This window comes from Trachemys scripta, chromosome 12 (genome assembly GCF_013100865.1).
Source record: "Trachemys scripta elegans isolate TJP31775 chromosome 12, CAS_Tse_1.0, whole genome shotgun sequence".
Taxonomy (NCBI): domain Eukaryota; kingdom Metazoa; phylum Chordata; order Testudines; family Emydidae; genus Trachemys; species Trachemys scripta.
This window is the reverse complement of record NC_048309.1, coordinates 20,024,587-20,039,851: the sequence shown is the minus strand read 5'-3', so window position 1 is coordinate 20,039,851 and position 15,265 is coordinate 20,024,587. Positions and strand designations below refer to the sequence as shown.

The 15,265-nt window shown below is 52.3% G+C and overlaps 1 protein-coding gene across 1 annotated transcript in view; it reads left to right on the top strand.

Annotated features, from left to right (window-relative positions):
- MATN4 (matrilin 4) overlaps positions 1–13,749 on the top strand; it is a 29,982-nt gene extending 16,233 nt beyond the window's left edge. Inside the window, exons 3-11 of the mRNA XM_034787834.1 lie at positions 1,502–2,071; positions 4,887–5,009; positions 5,857–5,979; positions 6,679–6,801; positions 7,439–7,561; positions 8,923–9,336; positions 9,876–10,028; positions 11,404–11,508; positions 12,265–13,749. Coding sequence (XP_034643725.1) covers positions 1,502–2,071; positions 4,887–5,009; positions 5,857–5,979; positions 6,679–6,801; positions 7,439–7,561; positions 8,923–9,336; positions 9,876–10,028; positions 11,404–11,508; positions 12,265–12,323 — 1,793 coding nt within the window. The 3' untranslated portion in view covers positions 12,324–13,749. The remainder of the gene's footprint in view (positions 1–1,501; positions 2,072–4,886; positions 5,010–5,856; positions 5,980–6,678; positions 6,802–7,438; positions 7,562–8,922; positions 9,337–9,875; positions 10,029–11,403; positions 11,509–12,264) is intronic.
- Positions 13,750–15,265: the final 1,516 nt, after the last annotated feature.

The following is a 15,265-nucleotide window of genomic DNA, read 5'->3' as shown; positions in this document are numbered from 1 at the left end:
AAGTCTATAATATATAACTAAACTATGGTTGTATGTAAAGTAAATAAGGTTTTTAAAATGTTTAAGAAGCTTCATTTAAAATTAAATTAAAATGCAGAGCCCCCCCGGACCGGTGGCCAGGACCCAGGCAGTGTGAGTGCCACTGAAAATCAGCTTGCATGCTGCCTTTGGCATGGGTGCCATAGGTTGCTTACCCCTGGCTTAGAACTTCCTTCAGAAATGAGGGGCTGCCCCAGAGGGCTGCACTGGGGAGACCCCCAGCCATCAGGAGAGCGTGAAACACTGAGCGGAAGGATTTCAGGTGTCTCTGAAGCATGAGCCAATATTGTGGCCCCCGCCCACCCGCCATGCTGTCATGAGCAATGGGGGCTGTTGTTAACACCTGAATGTCCATTCTGTTCAGGATGCAGCAAGAAAGCCGCTGCTGGGAATCCATCATTCCCTGAGCTCATTCAGGGCCCCCCATGGCATTGAGGCAGTCGAGGACTCTATATCATTCCTGGGCTGGGGGGCTCAGTGAGCCAAAGGCAAGTTTGAACCTTCCCAGGGTCCCAGATAATGGGACTGACGGCATGTCTTGCCCTCTTTTTTCTCCCAGTCTGGCACATCCATCTCCAACCTCTGCCGAGGTTCCCTCTCACCCAGCTCTGTGGTAATGGAGCTCAGAGGAGCTGCTATCAGGGCCGGCTCTGGCTTTTTTGCCGCCCTAGGCAAAAAAGCCACCCGCCGCCCCCCCCCACAGCGCGGCACGGGAGGGCGCCGAACCCGGTCGCGGGCCCGCAATTCCTGACCGGCCGGAGTGCCGGGGGGAGGGCGGCGAGCCCGCCGCGGCTCTCCGCTCTCCCCGACCGGCCGGAGCACTGGGGGGAGGGCGGTGAGCCTGGCAGGGGCTCTCCGCTCTTCCCGGTGGCCAGAGTGCTGGGGGGGAGGGCGGCGAGCCCGCCGCGGCTCTCCGCTCTTCCCGAACGGCCGGAGCACTGGGGGGAGGGTGGCGAGCCCGGCAGGGGCTCTCCGCTCTCCCTGGCGGCCAGAGTGCCTGGGGGAGGGCAGAGAGCCCCTGGCGGCCAGAGCCCCGGGGGAAGGGCGGTGAGCCTGCTGCGGCTCTGCTCTCCCAGGCGGCCGGAGAGCCGCGGGGAGGGCTGCGAGCCCAGTCGCGGCCCCGCTCTCGGGCCGGAGCGCCCCGCCGCACCACCCCCCCTCCAGGCGCCGCCCCAAGCACATGCTTGGTGAGCTGGTGCCTGGAGCCGGCCCTGCCTGCTATCTGCATGGAACTGTTACCCCCACCCAAAGATAAGAGGGGCTGCACCAGGCCTGATCTTTCACCCCCTCCCCTCGTCACACCTGCTGGGACTCTTGCTATGCAGCCTGGCCCAGTTGGGGGGACTGTAAAGTTGCCCGAAGGAAAAGGAAAAATTCCTGTTCTCCCCACCTCTATCTCCCACTCCCCCAAACACAGAAAGGCAGGGAGATCCAACCAGCTCTTTGCTTTCTCCTCCTCCAGCGGTGAAATGTAAGACCGGCCCCCTGGACATTGTGTTTGTGATCGACAGCTCGCGCAGCGTGCGCCCCTTCGAGTTCGAGACCATGCGGCGGTTCCTGATCGACATCATCCAGAACCTGGAGGTGGGGCCCAACGCCACACGGGTGGGGGTAATCCAGTACTCCAGCCAGGTGCAGAACATCTTCTCCCTCAAGACCTTCTTCAAGCGGGCTGACATGGAGAAGGCCATCAACAGCATTGTGCCACTGGCCCAGGGCACCATGACGGGGCTAGCCATCCAGTATGCCATGAACCTGGCCTTCACCGTCCAGGAGGGAGCACGCCCGCTGCACAAGAAGATCCCCCGTGTGGCCATCATTGTGACGGACGGGCGGCCCCAGGACCGCGTGACGGAGGTGGCGGCACAGGCACGGGGTGCTGGCATTGAGATCTACGCCGTGGGCGTCCAGCGGGCAGACATGAACTCCTTGCGGGCCATGGCCTCCCACCCTCTGGAGGAGCACGTCTTCCTGGTGGAGTCTTTCGATCTCATCCAGCAGTTCGGCAAACAATTCCAGGACAAGCTGTGTGGTGAGTGAAGGGGACAGAACCCTAGCCACAGCCTGCTGTGGGACCAGGCCACCCAGATGTGGAGGGTCAGAATGAAACATGAACTGGGCGGTGGTTGGGAGTGGCAGCTGCTCCTGCCTTTCGCCTCTGGAGCCTTGCTGAGATCATGGGTGCAGTGAGCCTGGGGTGTCTCCCCCACCTCACAAAACCCCGGCGCAATTCAGAGCAGCTGTTATTCTGTGCTCAGGAGAAATCCACTTCTGGAGAAGCAGAGAGAACTCTAAGGGTGAGGTTAAAGAACTGAGTGTTGGTGCCTAGGACTGGGATAGCTGGAGGCGCTGCAGTGTCAGGACTAAGGTGCATTGCCCATGCAGTTGAGGGGAACAGGACAGGAAGAGCAGGCACTGATGCAGGGTCAAGACTGAGGTGCATTGGCTGATCTGTGTGCAGGAAGCTCACAGCGCATCTGTCTGCACGATACCTGTTCATAAAAAGGCTTGAGTGAAGACCTGTATCTTTCAGGTGTGCACAGAGCTGGACCCTGGCTGCTAGCACACCTGTGTCAGCATCCTGGGCTCCTTCTGTTGACTTCAGTGGCCTTCAAACCATGCCCTAAGAGAGCAAAACCAGCCCATTGCTAAGTCAGCTTCTGCTGTATAAGAACTGAGCTGTCGGGGAGCAACATTTGCCAAGGGTAGTGCAGAAGGGGAAATGTTGTGATGCTGATGCTCCTGAGAAGCTGCTACAGACAATGAGGAGATAACACTCATGCCAGACTCCTTGACAGTGACTCTTTAAGGGGAGTTTCCCTTTTTCTCGCCCTTTCCCTTAATTGTTTCCAAACAGTTCATAAGCCAGCACATTTGCTTACCTCGATCTGCCCTATGTAGTATTTCTGAGCTGCATTTGCTGAGGCTGGGGGGAAGTGGCACAAGTGACAGTATGGACGTGAGATCACAGAAACATAGAGCTGGCTTCCCCCAAATTGAAGGGATGGGCGGGGTCATAGAGCTCAGAAATGTGAGAGGCCTTTGGCAAGGTTTGGAATCTTGCTTGCCTCATGTTGTTCTGCATGGGCAGATTTCCTGTCCAGCTACCCGGTGGACTACACGCGCAGTGCAGTAACTCTGAGCAGTTGCCATATGCCACTGTCTGTGCATTTGTATTTAATAAAGCCTGGCTTGGTATCACTTCTTTGCAATCACCTTGTTGGCCTTGGCCTGAAGAGGGGAGGCCTGTTTCCACCGCAAGCTGCTTTGCACTGCATCAGCTCAGTAATTGTAAAGGCTGGTGCCTGGTTGCCCCTCCTGTGCCGACAGACAATACTGAGCCTTGGGGACTTTGCCCAGGAGTTTGTGTTGCAGCCAGTTGCTGTGACCTTGGTTGCAACTTCTAAGGTGACTGTTCAGTGAAAGGACAAAAGGACACAGTCAGCTTTTCTTTGTGGGAAACTCGAAGCCTCTGTGAACTAGTGTCTGGCCCCCACAGCTTGCTGTCCCATCCGTGGCCAAATCTGAAGCCTTGTCTATGCACAACCATGCACTGGTTAAGTTAAACCGGGGGAAATGCTCATGTCAACACTTATTTTGAATGAACAGGAGTACTTGTGGCACCTTAGAGACTAACAAATTTATTTCAGCATAAGCTTTCGTTTGAATGAAGAGTGGCATATTGCAGTTAGCTGGAGCCGTTATCTACTCAGCTTAAACCGGTACTGCTAATAATACCCAGCTCTTACACATCCCTACCAGCAGCACATCTCAAAGCACTTGACAAAGAAGGTGACTTGCCCATGGTCATCTAGCAGGCCAGTGGCAGAGTCAGGAATAGAAGCCAGTCTTCTGAGTCACTGGTGCTTTATCTGCTAGGCCACACTGCCTCCCTAAACCAAAGTAAGCCTGGTTTAAGGAAGTACTTCTTCTCACAAGGCACAGTCAACCTGTGGAACTCATTGCTAGGGGATGTTGTGAAGGCCAAAACTATTACTGGATTCAAAAAAGAATTAGATATGCTCATGGCGGATAGGTCCATTGATGACTATTAGCCAAGATGGTCAGGGATGCAACCCCAGCTCTGGGTGTCCCCAGGCCTCTGATTGCCAGATGCTGCCATTGACAGGATGACAGGGGATGGATCACTTGATGATTGCCCTGTTTTGTTCATTCCCTTTGAAGCATCTGGCATTGGCTATTGTTGGAAGACAAGATACTGGGCTAGATGGACCATTGGTCTGACCCAGTATGGCCGTTCTTATGTTCTTAAACCGAAATTAAGGCATTCACCCAGACTTTTGCACTGGTTTAACTATATCAGTGTAAAGTCACACTGTTAGTTAAGCTGGGGTAAATCTCCATGTAGACAAGCCCTGAATCTTATTAGGTCTGTGGGTTTTCCCGGCTCCGGGATGTGAGCTGAGATTAGAACATTTCTTAGATCCTTTATCGCAAGATCCAGAGACCCAAGACCGTGTTTAGCTGAAGAAATCCTAAACAACTAGCACTGTGCAGCGTCAGTGACGTGGAGAACTCTGGCAAGAAATAATCACTAACTTGTGGGGCTATTAAGGACCCAGAGGAGTTTCAGCAGTGTGCTACCAGAGCAGCTGTCATGTTGCCCCTGTGGTGGGTGAGTGGTCTCTGTGTGTACATAGGCTGGAATTCAATCTGAGATGCTTTGGGGGATGAAAACCTTGGAGAATGTAAGTTATAACAACCGATAGCAGTGACCTGAACACCATCAGCAGACACCGCAGTGATGCAGGCAATATAAGAACTTAGATCACCTGACACATGCTCTGAGTCAATGAATCCCCAACATAGCCAACTGTGTCTTTCAGGTGTGGATATGTGCACAGAGATGGACCATGGCTGCCAGCACACCTGTGTCAGTGTCCCAGGCTCCTTCTATTGTGAATGTAACCCTGGATACAAGCTCAACACAGATGGAAAGACATGTTCCCGTAAGAGCATATTTTATTTGATCTACGTTTATATCTTAGATCTCAAAGCGTTTTACAAAGGAGACTAGTATCATTATCCTTGCTTTACAAATGGGGAATCTGAGACACGGGGTTAGAGAGACTTGCCTAAGGTCACCATGCAGACCAGGGGCAGAGCAGGGAATAGAATCCAGGTCTCCTGAGTCCCAGTTTAATGTTCTATCCACGAGGCCACATTGCCCCCCATTTTGACTAGCTTGCTGGTGTTGTGCTGGACGTAGGTACTAGAGCTAATTAGTTATTAGTACTTTTTGACCATAGGCCTAGGTCTGCGTTAAGAACCCTTGCAGAGAGCAATAGGAACGGCCAGCAGACTGGATTTCGTTTTATTGCGAAGTGATAATTGTGTTGCTGAGATGGGAATGACTCATCTGAAACATAACCACCCACAGCTGCAGCATCTTTTCATTTGGGGTCCATGGAGAGCAAGAGTAAACGGGGACACAGACCCTTGTCAGAAATACCCTTGAACTCTGTACGTGGTTCCTGCATAGTGTCACCAGACTGAGTGCTGGCAAGGGGGGAATGTGCCTTCAAATGAGCAAAAGACAAAATACCTAGGCTCTGTGCTTTGGAAATGGGCTGTAATTGCATGGGCCCACAATGGCCATCAGGTCCCCTCTTTCTGCCCCTATGTCAGTGTGTTTGTGCGACACGCTTCCCCACCCTCGTTTCAGACATGTCCTGTCTGTGCTGTGTCTTCTTTCCGAGGCCAGGAGGGCAGAGGTGAGGGTGGCCCCCCTCTGGGGGCACCGAGGAGTGAGGTGGTGAAGGAATGGGTAAGAAGGTGGTTCCTTTTTCTCTGTAGCCATTGATGCCTGCGCTGATGGGAAGCATGGCTGTGAGCACCAGTGTGTCAGCTCTCGTGGGTCCTACACCTGCCACTGCCGGACGGGTTACAATCTCAACCAGGACAAAAAGACCTGTACCGGTACGTGACTGTCTCCTCTATGCCTCCTCCTCTTGTTTCTCATTCTCTGTCCTTTTCCCCTCATCACCCCAGACATTCCCCTCCTTCTCACCATGCCCTCTGTCTATATCCCCCTGCCCTCAGCCCTTGTGGAGAGCCCAGCCATCGCTCTCTCCAGCCTCTCTTACTTCTCCCAGACCCACGGGACTCTGCTCCCTTAGGCTCCTTCATGACAGGAGATGGGCAGGAGAGAGTCTCGAACCTGGAACAGGCCTCTAGTCTCAACATTGCCCACCCGCTCCTAGCAGCCACTGTCCACAAGGAGAGATTTAACTCAGAGTGGTGGCCCACATATGCTTTATCCAGATTGAAAGGCCAGCAGATGCCCCATTAGTGATGAGCAGGGAGCTCCATGGCCCCTGTATGCTATCAATAGACCCCTGTCCTGTCCCAACTGTGCTCTGAGCTAATTCACCATCCTGAGGCAGGGCCTTGGCATCGAGCCATGTGTGGGAGCCCTGTATTTCCAGAGCCTTGTAGGGCCTGAGGACAAGTGGCAGCAAAGATAAAAGACCTGATAAAAGCTGATAAAAGACCAGTGCAGCCCATCTCGGGAACAGGCCCAGCTGGTCAATTAGCCCTCGAGCTCTTGGCAAGGGTCATGGGTGAGCTGTGAATGGCTGATGTTCCTCACGCCTGTGTGTCTCCTTCTCTTTCCAGTGATTAATTACTGCAACTTTGGAAACCACAGCTGCCAGCACAAGTGCGTGAGCATCCCGAACGGATACTATTGCCGCTGTAACGACGGCTTCACTTTGCAGGCCGACGGCAAGGCGTGCCAGGGTGAGTGCTGCGTCAGCCTCTCTGCTGCAGAGGGCGCCATCACTCCAGAGAGCACAGGCAGGCCACCGTATACTATACAGCCTCCGGGTTTGGCTGCTAGCCTTAGAATCCAAGCAAGTCTCACCATAATGATGTCCTTTTGGTTGATGTGCTCATTTGCATGTCAGGACCCAGAATGCCCTGCCAGCACAATAGAGAGCGCACAGGGAAAATTGGGGAGAGTTTACCAGGGTGTGCCCTGAGGTCACACCAGGAGGTATAGATGTGTTGCTGGTGGCACTTCTGATTCCTTTACAGCCCTAAGAGGAATTAATTCCTGCAAACTTGGGTCCCACTTCAGAACACCCCAAGGTGTGGGGTGCACGAACCCGAGTTCCACTGGGATGAACGAGTGCTGTCAGTGCAGACCATTCAGCTGAACAGCCCAGGATCTGCAGAGGGACAGATCTCATGGCAAGTTAGCGATTGCTCGTGCATCTCCCATTGGCGCATGTGGGTGTATCAGCCTCATCCCTACAGCTCCACTGAGTTCCCATCTGAGAAAGAGATGTTCTGTGCCTCGCACTTCCTTGGTAATCACAAAGGAAATGACATGTCCTGTAACATGGTGTGTTTGTCCCTTTGGTTTGTGTTTTAGCCAGTGACATTTGCAATGGGATAGATCACGGCTGTGAGTTTAAATGTGTCAGCACCCCTGGCTCTTACCACTGCGTTTGCCCAGAGGGACAGCAGCTCCATGCTGATGGAAAGACATGCAATAGTGAGTACCTGGGACACAGCCTGCGGGCAGTGTCCTTAACGTATGGCCTTCGGTCTGTAGCAACTGGCACGTAGATTCAAGGTGCTCCCAGTGAGAGCTGGGCAGCTTGAGATGTGAAATTGAATCTGGATCTAGGCGGGAATTTCAAACCACCCTAAGGTTCAGGAGTGTTTGATCTTGGGATTTTGCTCCAGACCCATCTCGGCTACTGACACATCCAAAACCCAAACAGAGACAGGAATTCCAGGGGGTTCTCTGGTTAGAAAATACAGTAAGAGGCTCACCACTAAGTAAACTGCTGTGTAACAATACAGCCCTGTGGCTGGCAGGATTGGTCATGGACCAGGAGAGGACTGGGGGATGTGAGGCACAAGGGCGTGAATGTTCTGGGGAAGCTGACATGGACCTCTGGAAGGAGAGAAGGCAGTCCTGCTGCACTCGGTTGAGTGGCCTCTGGCTGATTAAGGAGAGATGATGACCAGCTCTGAATGGAAGTGTTAAGGTACCATTTGGTCCTCCTTGGCCAGAGGGACGGAAGCAACAGTGCAAGGTGTGTGTGTGAGACTGGCAAGGGAAGCACAGGGCCCTCAGAGGGAGTTCTTGGGGGAGTGGGAATTTGGAGGGCTTTGAGAAGGGTGCCCAAGAATCTCTGGGGTCAGAGCGGAGGGTCGAAGTGGAATTCTCAGGGCTGTGTGCAGTGTTGTAGCTGTCGCAGGATATTAGAGAGACAAGGGGGGGGGCGAGGCGATATCTTTTACTGGGCCAACTTTCTGTTGGTTAGAGAGTCAAACTTTCCAGCTTACACAGACCTGAAGAGAGCTCTCTCTAAGCTCGGAAGATTGTCTCTCTCACCAACAGAAGTGGTCCAATAAAAGATATCGCCTCACCCACCTGGTTTCTCAGGGCTGTGACATTGTAGCCACATTTTTTCCAGTTGTACTGTGTTCTGTTTTCCTGCATCAGCTACAGCCAGCGCATATAGCTCAGCAGTGAATCCAGGGGGAAGAATCCCTATTGAGTCCCAGAGCCCATTGGCTCTGCTCCCCCCGCCCCTGGTATCTGCTCCCTCTAAGCTCTCCCTTTGTGCCCTCGGGAGCAGGGCCGGCTCCAGCTTTTTTGCCGCCCCAAGTGGCGAAGTGAAAAAAACAAAAAAGATAAAGCCGATTGGCGGCACTTCAGCGGCAGCTCAATTGTGCCGCGATTGAGGGACCCGCCGCCAAATTGCCGCCGAAGACCCAGATGTGCCACCCCTTTCCATTGGCCGCCCCAAGCACCTGCTTCCTTCGCTGGTGCCTGGAGCCGGCCCTGCTCGGGAAGCAGGGCTGGTGCCATCTAACGTTTCACCTCTTCCTTTGGTGCAGAGTGCAAGAGCAGCCATGTCGACCTGGTGCTGGTGATTGACGGCTCCAAGAGTGTCCGGCCTCAGAACTTTGAGCTGGTGAAGCAGTTTGTGAACCAGATTGTGGATTTCCTGGATGTGTCGCCCCACGGCACGCGGGTGGGGCTGGTCCAGTACTCCAGTCGTGTGCGCACCGAGTTCCCACTCAACCAGTATAAGACGGCAGAAGACATCAAGAAGGCAGTGTTGAAGGTGGAGTATATGGAGAAGGGCACCATGACCGGCCTGGCCCTCAAGCACATGCTAGAGCACAGCTTCTCAGAGGCCGAAGGTGCCAGGCCCCTCTCCCAGAACATTCCCAGAATTGGGCTGGTCTTCACCGATGGGCGCTCCCAGGATGATATCGCTGAATGGGCCAGGAAAGCAAAGGAATCAGGTGAGGGGAAATGGGAAAAGGGTGGCGAACCCCAGCGGCTTCACAGCTCATTGGGCTCTGAGTGGGTGGGACTCAGGGCATGCTCTTCATGCACCCAGCATGCCAGGCAAATTTTCCACTTGCCCCTCGCTGCACACAGCTGGTGGTCCCTGGGTGCCTGCAGCATGGAGAAGCTCATGGCCTCTCAGTGTCTGGCACACTGACCCTCCCAGTCCCTGGTACGTGTAGCTGCTGACTCTCAACAGGATAATACACATATTAGCTTATAACTGAGGCAGAGAAAGTGAGGGGCTGGCCATCCTGACCAAGCCCTTGCATTTAGCCCCAGCTACCTGGCCTATCCATGTGGCTGCCACATTCAAAGGATGCTCCCAGAAGCACCCAGGGCACTACGGTCACTAGCACTGTGGCAGCATTGGCCCAGCTGATGTCATTCTAGGAGGATCCCGCCTTGTGGGCATGTTCTGGGGCGATGGAGTCCAGGATGCCCATCGAGCAGGTTCAGCTTGTACAGAACCGCCCTTCGCTCCATTGTGCAGGGATCACCATGTTTGCGGTTGGGGTTGGAAAAGCTGTTGAAGAGGAGCTGAGAGAAATTGCCTCTGAGCCGGTGGAACAGCATTTCTCGTACTCTGCGGATTTTAGCACCATGACTCATATAGTCGACAACCTCAAAGTTAACATCTGCCCAGGTAGGTGCTGGCAGGGCCTGTGTGGTGGCTTCACCCAAGCTGGGCCTAGAGTTGCCACCTTTCTAATGGCTGGTAATGGGAACCCCGAGGCCCCGCCCCTTCTCCACTTCTTTCCTCGAGACCCAGCCCCTTCTTTGCCTCTTCCCCCAAGGTCCTGCCCCTGTTCTCCCTCTTCGCCCCCAGATCAAAAAAACTGGACATCAGGACTTGTCAAATGGTACCTGGACGCACAAGCTGAAACCCGGATTGTCTGGGTGAAAACCAGACAGGTGGCAACTCCAGCTGGGCCAGGCCCTTCAGACTTGATTTCCTGTGTGTTCTTGATTATTACTTAATATTTATATTGCAGAAGAGCTTAGACACTCCTCCTCTGCCACGTCTAGTTTGGATAAAGAGAAACAACTCAGTTTATTCTGTACAGACCTTTCTGTAGCCAAGCAACAAAATATGCGGCTGATTGAGTTAGGGAGGCTGCATGAAAGTGCCTGTAGCATACGGTGTCTCTCCTTATTGCAAAGCACTTGCAGGAGGAATTCAGAAGCAGAACGGTGGCGTCTGTGACATTCAGGATCCAAGCCTTCCCTAGTTATCAACAGAGCAATGTGCCCCGGCCGGTGCGTTTTTATGTTAATCTGCTACGGATGCTCTGCCCGGAAGCTTGCTTGGCAAATATGGGGAATCTGAAAATAGCAGTGTGTTGTACAGAACTGTTTGACGTTACGTGTTTCCTATGATAAGCATGTCGGGTTTTTATTAGATAAGCAGAGATACAGTGTTAGGAGAATAATCTGGGACTCAGAAATGCCTGGCTCGAGAGCTTACTGAAGAGAGTGACCTGATAAAATCACAGGGCAGAAGGGCAGTGAGGGGCTCTGCTGGTCATTTTAAAAGAAGAGTGAACTGCGATGTCAAAACCAAAGGGATCTATTCCCTCATCACCTCACATGTGTAGCCCTTGTTAACATGCCCTGTTCCCTTCCCTGAGCCAGCGTAGCCCCCATCAATGTGCATGGGAGGTATACGTGGAGATCAGCGAGAATAACACCCCCACAGGGGTTAGTGTTTTCTCCCGATATGGAATATTCCATCCAAACTGATTGGTCTGAGGAAAGCGGAAGGCTGGCTTAGTGGGTAAAGCATAGGGCTGAGAGTCAGGACTTCTGGGTTCTGCTACATTTTCTCTCCTATTCCTGGCCCTGTAGCTGAGCGCATGCATATCTTTGGGCAAGTCACTTCCAAACTCCCGCATCTATAACACGGGGAGAGTAGCTGCCTACCTCCTGGAAGAGCTGGGGGTAATGCTCATCAAGGACTTTCAGAAGGTGCCATAGAAGGACAGAGGGTTCCTGATATTGTTTAAACTCTTGTTTTTCAGAGGAGGGCAAAGGGGAGATTGAGATCCGGAGCCCGTGTGAGTGTGAGGCCCTTGTGCAGTTCCAGTCAAACACCGTGGCCATCCTGGAAAGCCTGACAGAGAAACATATCCTTTTGGGTCACCAGCAAGGGCCTGATTGAGCGACAGTCGGTGCAGGATCCAAATGGAGCTGGGTCTGTTCCAGCTCCTCTGAGGACAGTGTCTGCCTTGATTTTTCCTCTGCGTAATTCAGCCAGTGGGGTTTCGTGGGCTGCACTGCCTGCCATGGAAGAGTTGGCCCATGGCGTTTATGATGTTGACCAGGCAGTGACGGCTGGCAGAGCTGAGTTCCAGTTCACTTGTGCTCCCTGGTACCCTTTTGGAAGAGCAAGGGGCTCCCAAGTGCCTTAGCAATTGAATAGTAATGAGTGTGAAATGCTTGCCCTAAATGGCAGTTGTGTTTGTGTCAATGGGATTACCAGAGCTGTATCCAGCTTTCTCCTGCTGGAGGGACAGGTTACTGCAACACGGGGTGAGCAGAAGAGTAAAGGGGATCTTTGGGTCTGTTTGGTGCCTACAGGAAGGGGGAAAAGAGTGCAAAGTGGGGGCAGGCTCATGTTTGTGGATGTCCAAAAGCTGTTCTGGGGAAGACTATCACAGCTCTCTGTGTCAGGGTGCAGGCCTCCCAGGAAAGCGGTGTCTCCAGCAGACACAAAGGGGACTCTCTTTATTTAGTGTGGGTGAAATGTTCGCACAATTAATTTATTAGCCATATGTTGTTGGGCTGACGCCCTCGTAACCTGATGTTAAGCCCCCCCAGCCCTCTTCTCACCAGCAGGCCACGTTGTCTCGTTTCTGCATCAGCTTCCTTAACACGACCACTCGCTCAGATGACGGCCCGACTCGAAGACTTGGAAAACCAGATCGCCAACAAGAAATGATCCCTGCAGATGGCCAGGTGGCACTTGGACTCTGGGGGGCGGAAACGTACCGTAGCTACACATCATTGTTATTCCTAGAGTATTGTAAAGGGTCGTTGTTTGTTCTTATATTGCAAAATCTTGACGGGGACTCAGAGGGTAAAAAAACCCTGTTCCGAAAATGAGTGGATTCAGCCTCTGAGGCTGTTCCATTCCTCTGGACTAACGGGGTCGGGCTGAGGTGTGACGAATGGGGTCAGTTTGGACCTTAAGAAAGGAGATCGGCATTGGGACAATCAGCATCTTCTAACCCACCTGCCATTAATCGACAGTAGCTGGCCACCGGTTTCTCCAGTGAAGCCCAAGTGCACAGCCGAGAGCTTCCATCAGGCAGCAAGATGCTTTGCAAAGCAGGTGATTCCATCCTGAATGCTTCAAGTAGCTCAGCTCTTGCTCAGCTGTAACTAGACTCTGTGTAATTGGGGGGAGGAACTCTGGCAACTTCCAATATACTTTCTACCCTGTACCCTGTGTGAGAAACTCCCTCGGCTGCCCTGCTAATCCTGACTGTGAAACGAGAGCACCTGCAGCAACCTCTTTGTCTCTGAAGTTTTTTGCTTTAATTGCACAGGAATTTAAATGTAATCTTTGATTTCAATTAGAGAGGAGGGGAAAAAAGGCCGGAATAAATCATCAGACAGAAAAGAGGATCGAACATAACTGGGATATTCCTCATCAAACCCCCTTTCACCCTGATTTTGGCAGAACTGTTGCCGAATTTGTCATTATCCTTTTTTTATCAAATAGCAAAAAAAAATCTATAAATATATATGTGTATATATCTTTAATTCTGAAAGCAGGATAGTACTATTTTTAAACACCTTTATACATATATATATATCCTGTTAATAAACACGCTGAAGATTTTTATGACATTTCTCTCTCCTCTTCACTGGGAACCTTGGAAAATAAAGTCTGCATCAAGTCACATTCAATTCATGTGACTCCAGCTTTCACAAAGCCAGGACAACCTGCTCCTAGCCAACCAGTCACTGGGCCATTATTACTCCTCTCCCAGGAGAAAGAACTGGCTGGTGTAAAATCTCTGCTTTAAAGGTTACACTTGATGTGTTGCAGAAAGTGCCTCAAGTGATGGCAGCTCCATTTGATGGGAAATCACTATGGGATTGTGACAGTGCCATTATCCCCGACTCCTTTCTTTTTGATGCCTGTCCCCTCCTTGAAATGGACTCCTCCGTCCGTTAATATTGCATAATGGATCCAGGCCCTCAAGGACAGCTCATCACCCATGATATATGTCACCAGAGTCAGCTGGTATAAATCAGCGAAGTCCATGGAGCTATGCCAGTTGACCCCCAGCTGAAACCTGGTCCATGGGCTCTTACCTCTGGGGCCAGTGAATAATAATTGGGGTGCAGCCTTGCAAGCTGACCCAGTGGAAAAGTCGTGCTACGAAGTGTGTGCAGGAATGCGCCACAGATGTAACAGCATTAAAGATTCTTCCTTATTAGACTGTCCTGTGGTAGCTCCTTGCGATGAGATGGGTGATCTAATAGGTCTTTTCCATTTCCAACTGCTGTGACAGCCAGGGATTGTTGTGCTTGAAGTGTGTTATAATGAAGGCTGCATTTTATATAGGGGTCAGAGAAGAAAATCTGCCCTTCATTAGTCCCTGTCCATTGTGATGCAATGAAAGCCACATTTATGTGTGACAAGGGGTGTGACCCTGATCTCCCAAACCCTAGCCCCATCACACACTTTCAGCACAGCAGCACTGCTGGGGGGAAGGGGGGTGTCTCCCTATAATGTGGGGAGTGTGCGCTGCCAGTCCAACAGTGGGGTGTTGTCAGTGGAGGGCCGTGCATGAAAATGGGCCCGAGCCCTCCCATTCCCGATTGAGCCTCTTTTAAATGACCACCACATACCAAGGCACTCATGCTCCCAGAGCACCTGTGCTGTCATCTGTTCTGTAGAGTGAGTGCAAAGCTGTGCATCAAAGCCTCCTCTTCCTCGGGGGAGCTGAATCTGTTACGGAGGCTACTGTTACCTGGCACTGATTCCCATCAATAAAGAGACATTTTCCAGACACCATCTGGCTTTGACTGTTGTCTTAGTCTCATGATCGTTTTATTACAAGTGTCGGCCCCATGACCTGACACTAAATGCACAGGTGGAGCAACACAGGGTGCAAATCCCAGCACAAAGCACGATGCCAACCTTCAGCCGCTTTCTCCCCAGATGTCAGACTTTGTCCTGATGTGTACGCAGCTCCAGACACTGTGCGTGTGAAAGAGGGTTCTGCTGTGCTGTCAGCATCCCTCCGTGCTGCTGACTCACAAGGGCTTGGGAAGGGCGTGTTCATGATACAGCAGTATATGCACTTCCAGGGGAAGGACTGCGTGGGGCTGGAGTTCATGTGCCGAACAGGCAGGGAGTTTCCCCACAGAAGGATACAGCCCTGGCAGTGATGGGGTGAGCTGCCCACATGCTGCCCTGCCTCCCAGCCAGTCCTGCAGGGACCCCCAGCTGGAATGAGTGGACACAAGAATCAAAGCTGGGTCACTAGCGCAGATGATAGCCAGTCCTCAGAAGGAAGGCTGTAGCTGTGCAAAGTCGCCTTACTTATTATTAAAATAATAACCAGTGCTCTGCACTCATGGGGAGTGTTTCTGCTGCACCCAGCACTGTGCTAGTGACTTCATGGAACAAGCTGAAGGACACAGACCCTGCCCTGAAGATCTTACCCAGGCCAGGCCCGGCGGAGTAACAAACAGGGAGGGAGAACTCGACACAGCAATACCAGTGACTCCGGTTAAGCACACGTGTACATTGCAGGGCTCCTCTCCCCCAGCTATAACAACACTGCTGATCGACTCACCACAATGGGCACAGGGGAAGATGGAGCTTTCCTTGGCCATAAATGCTACTTGCAGCAGTTTGAG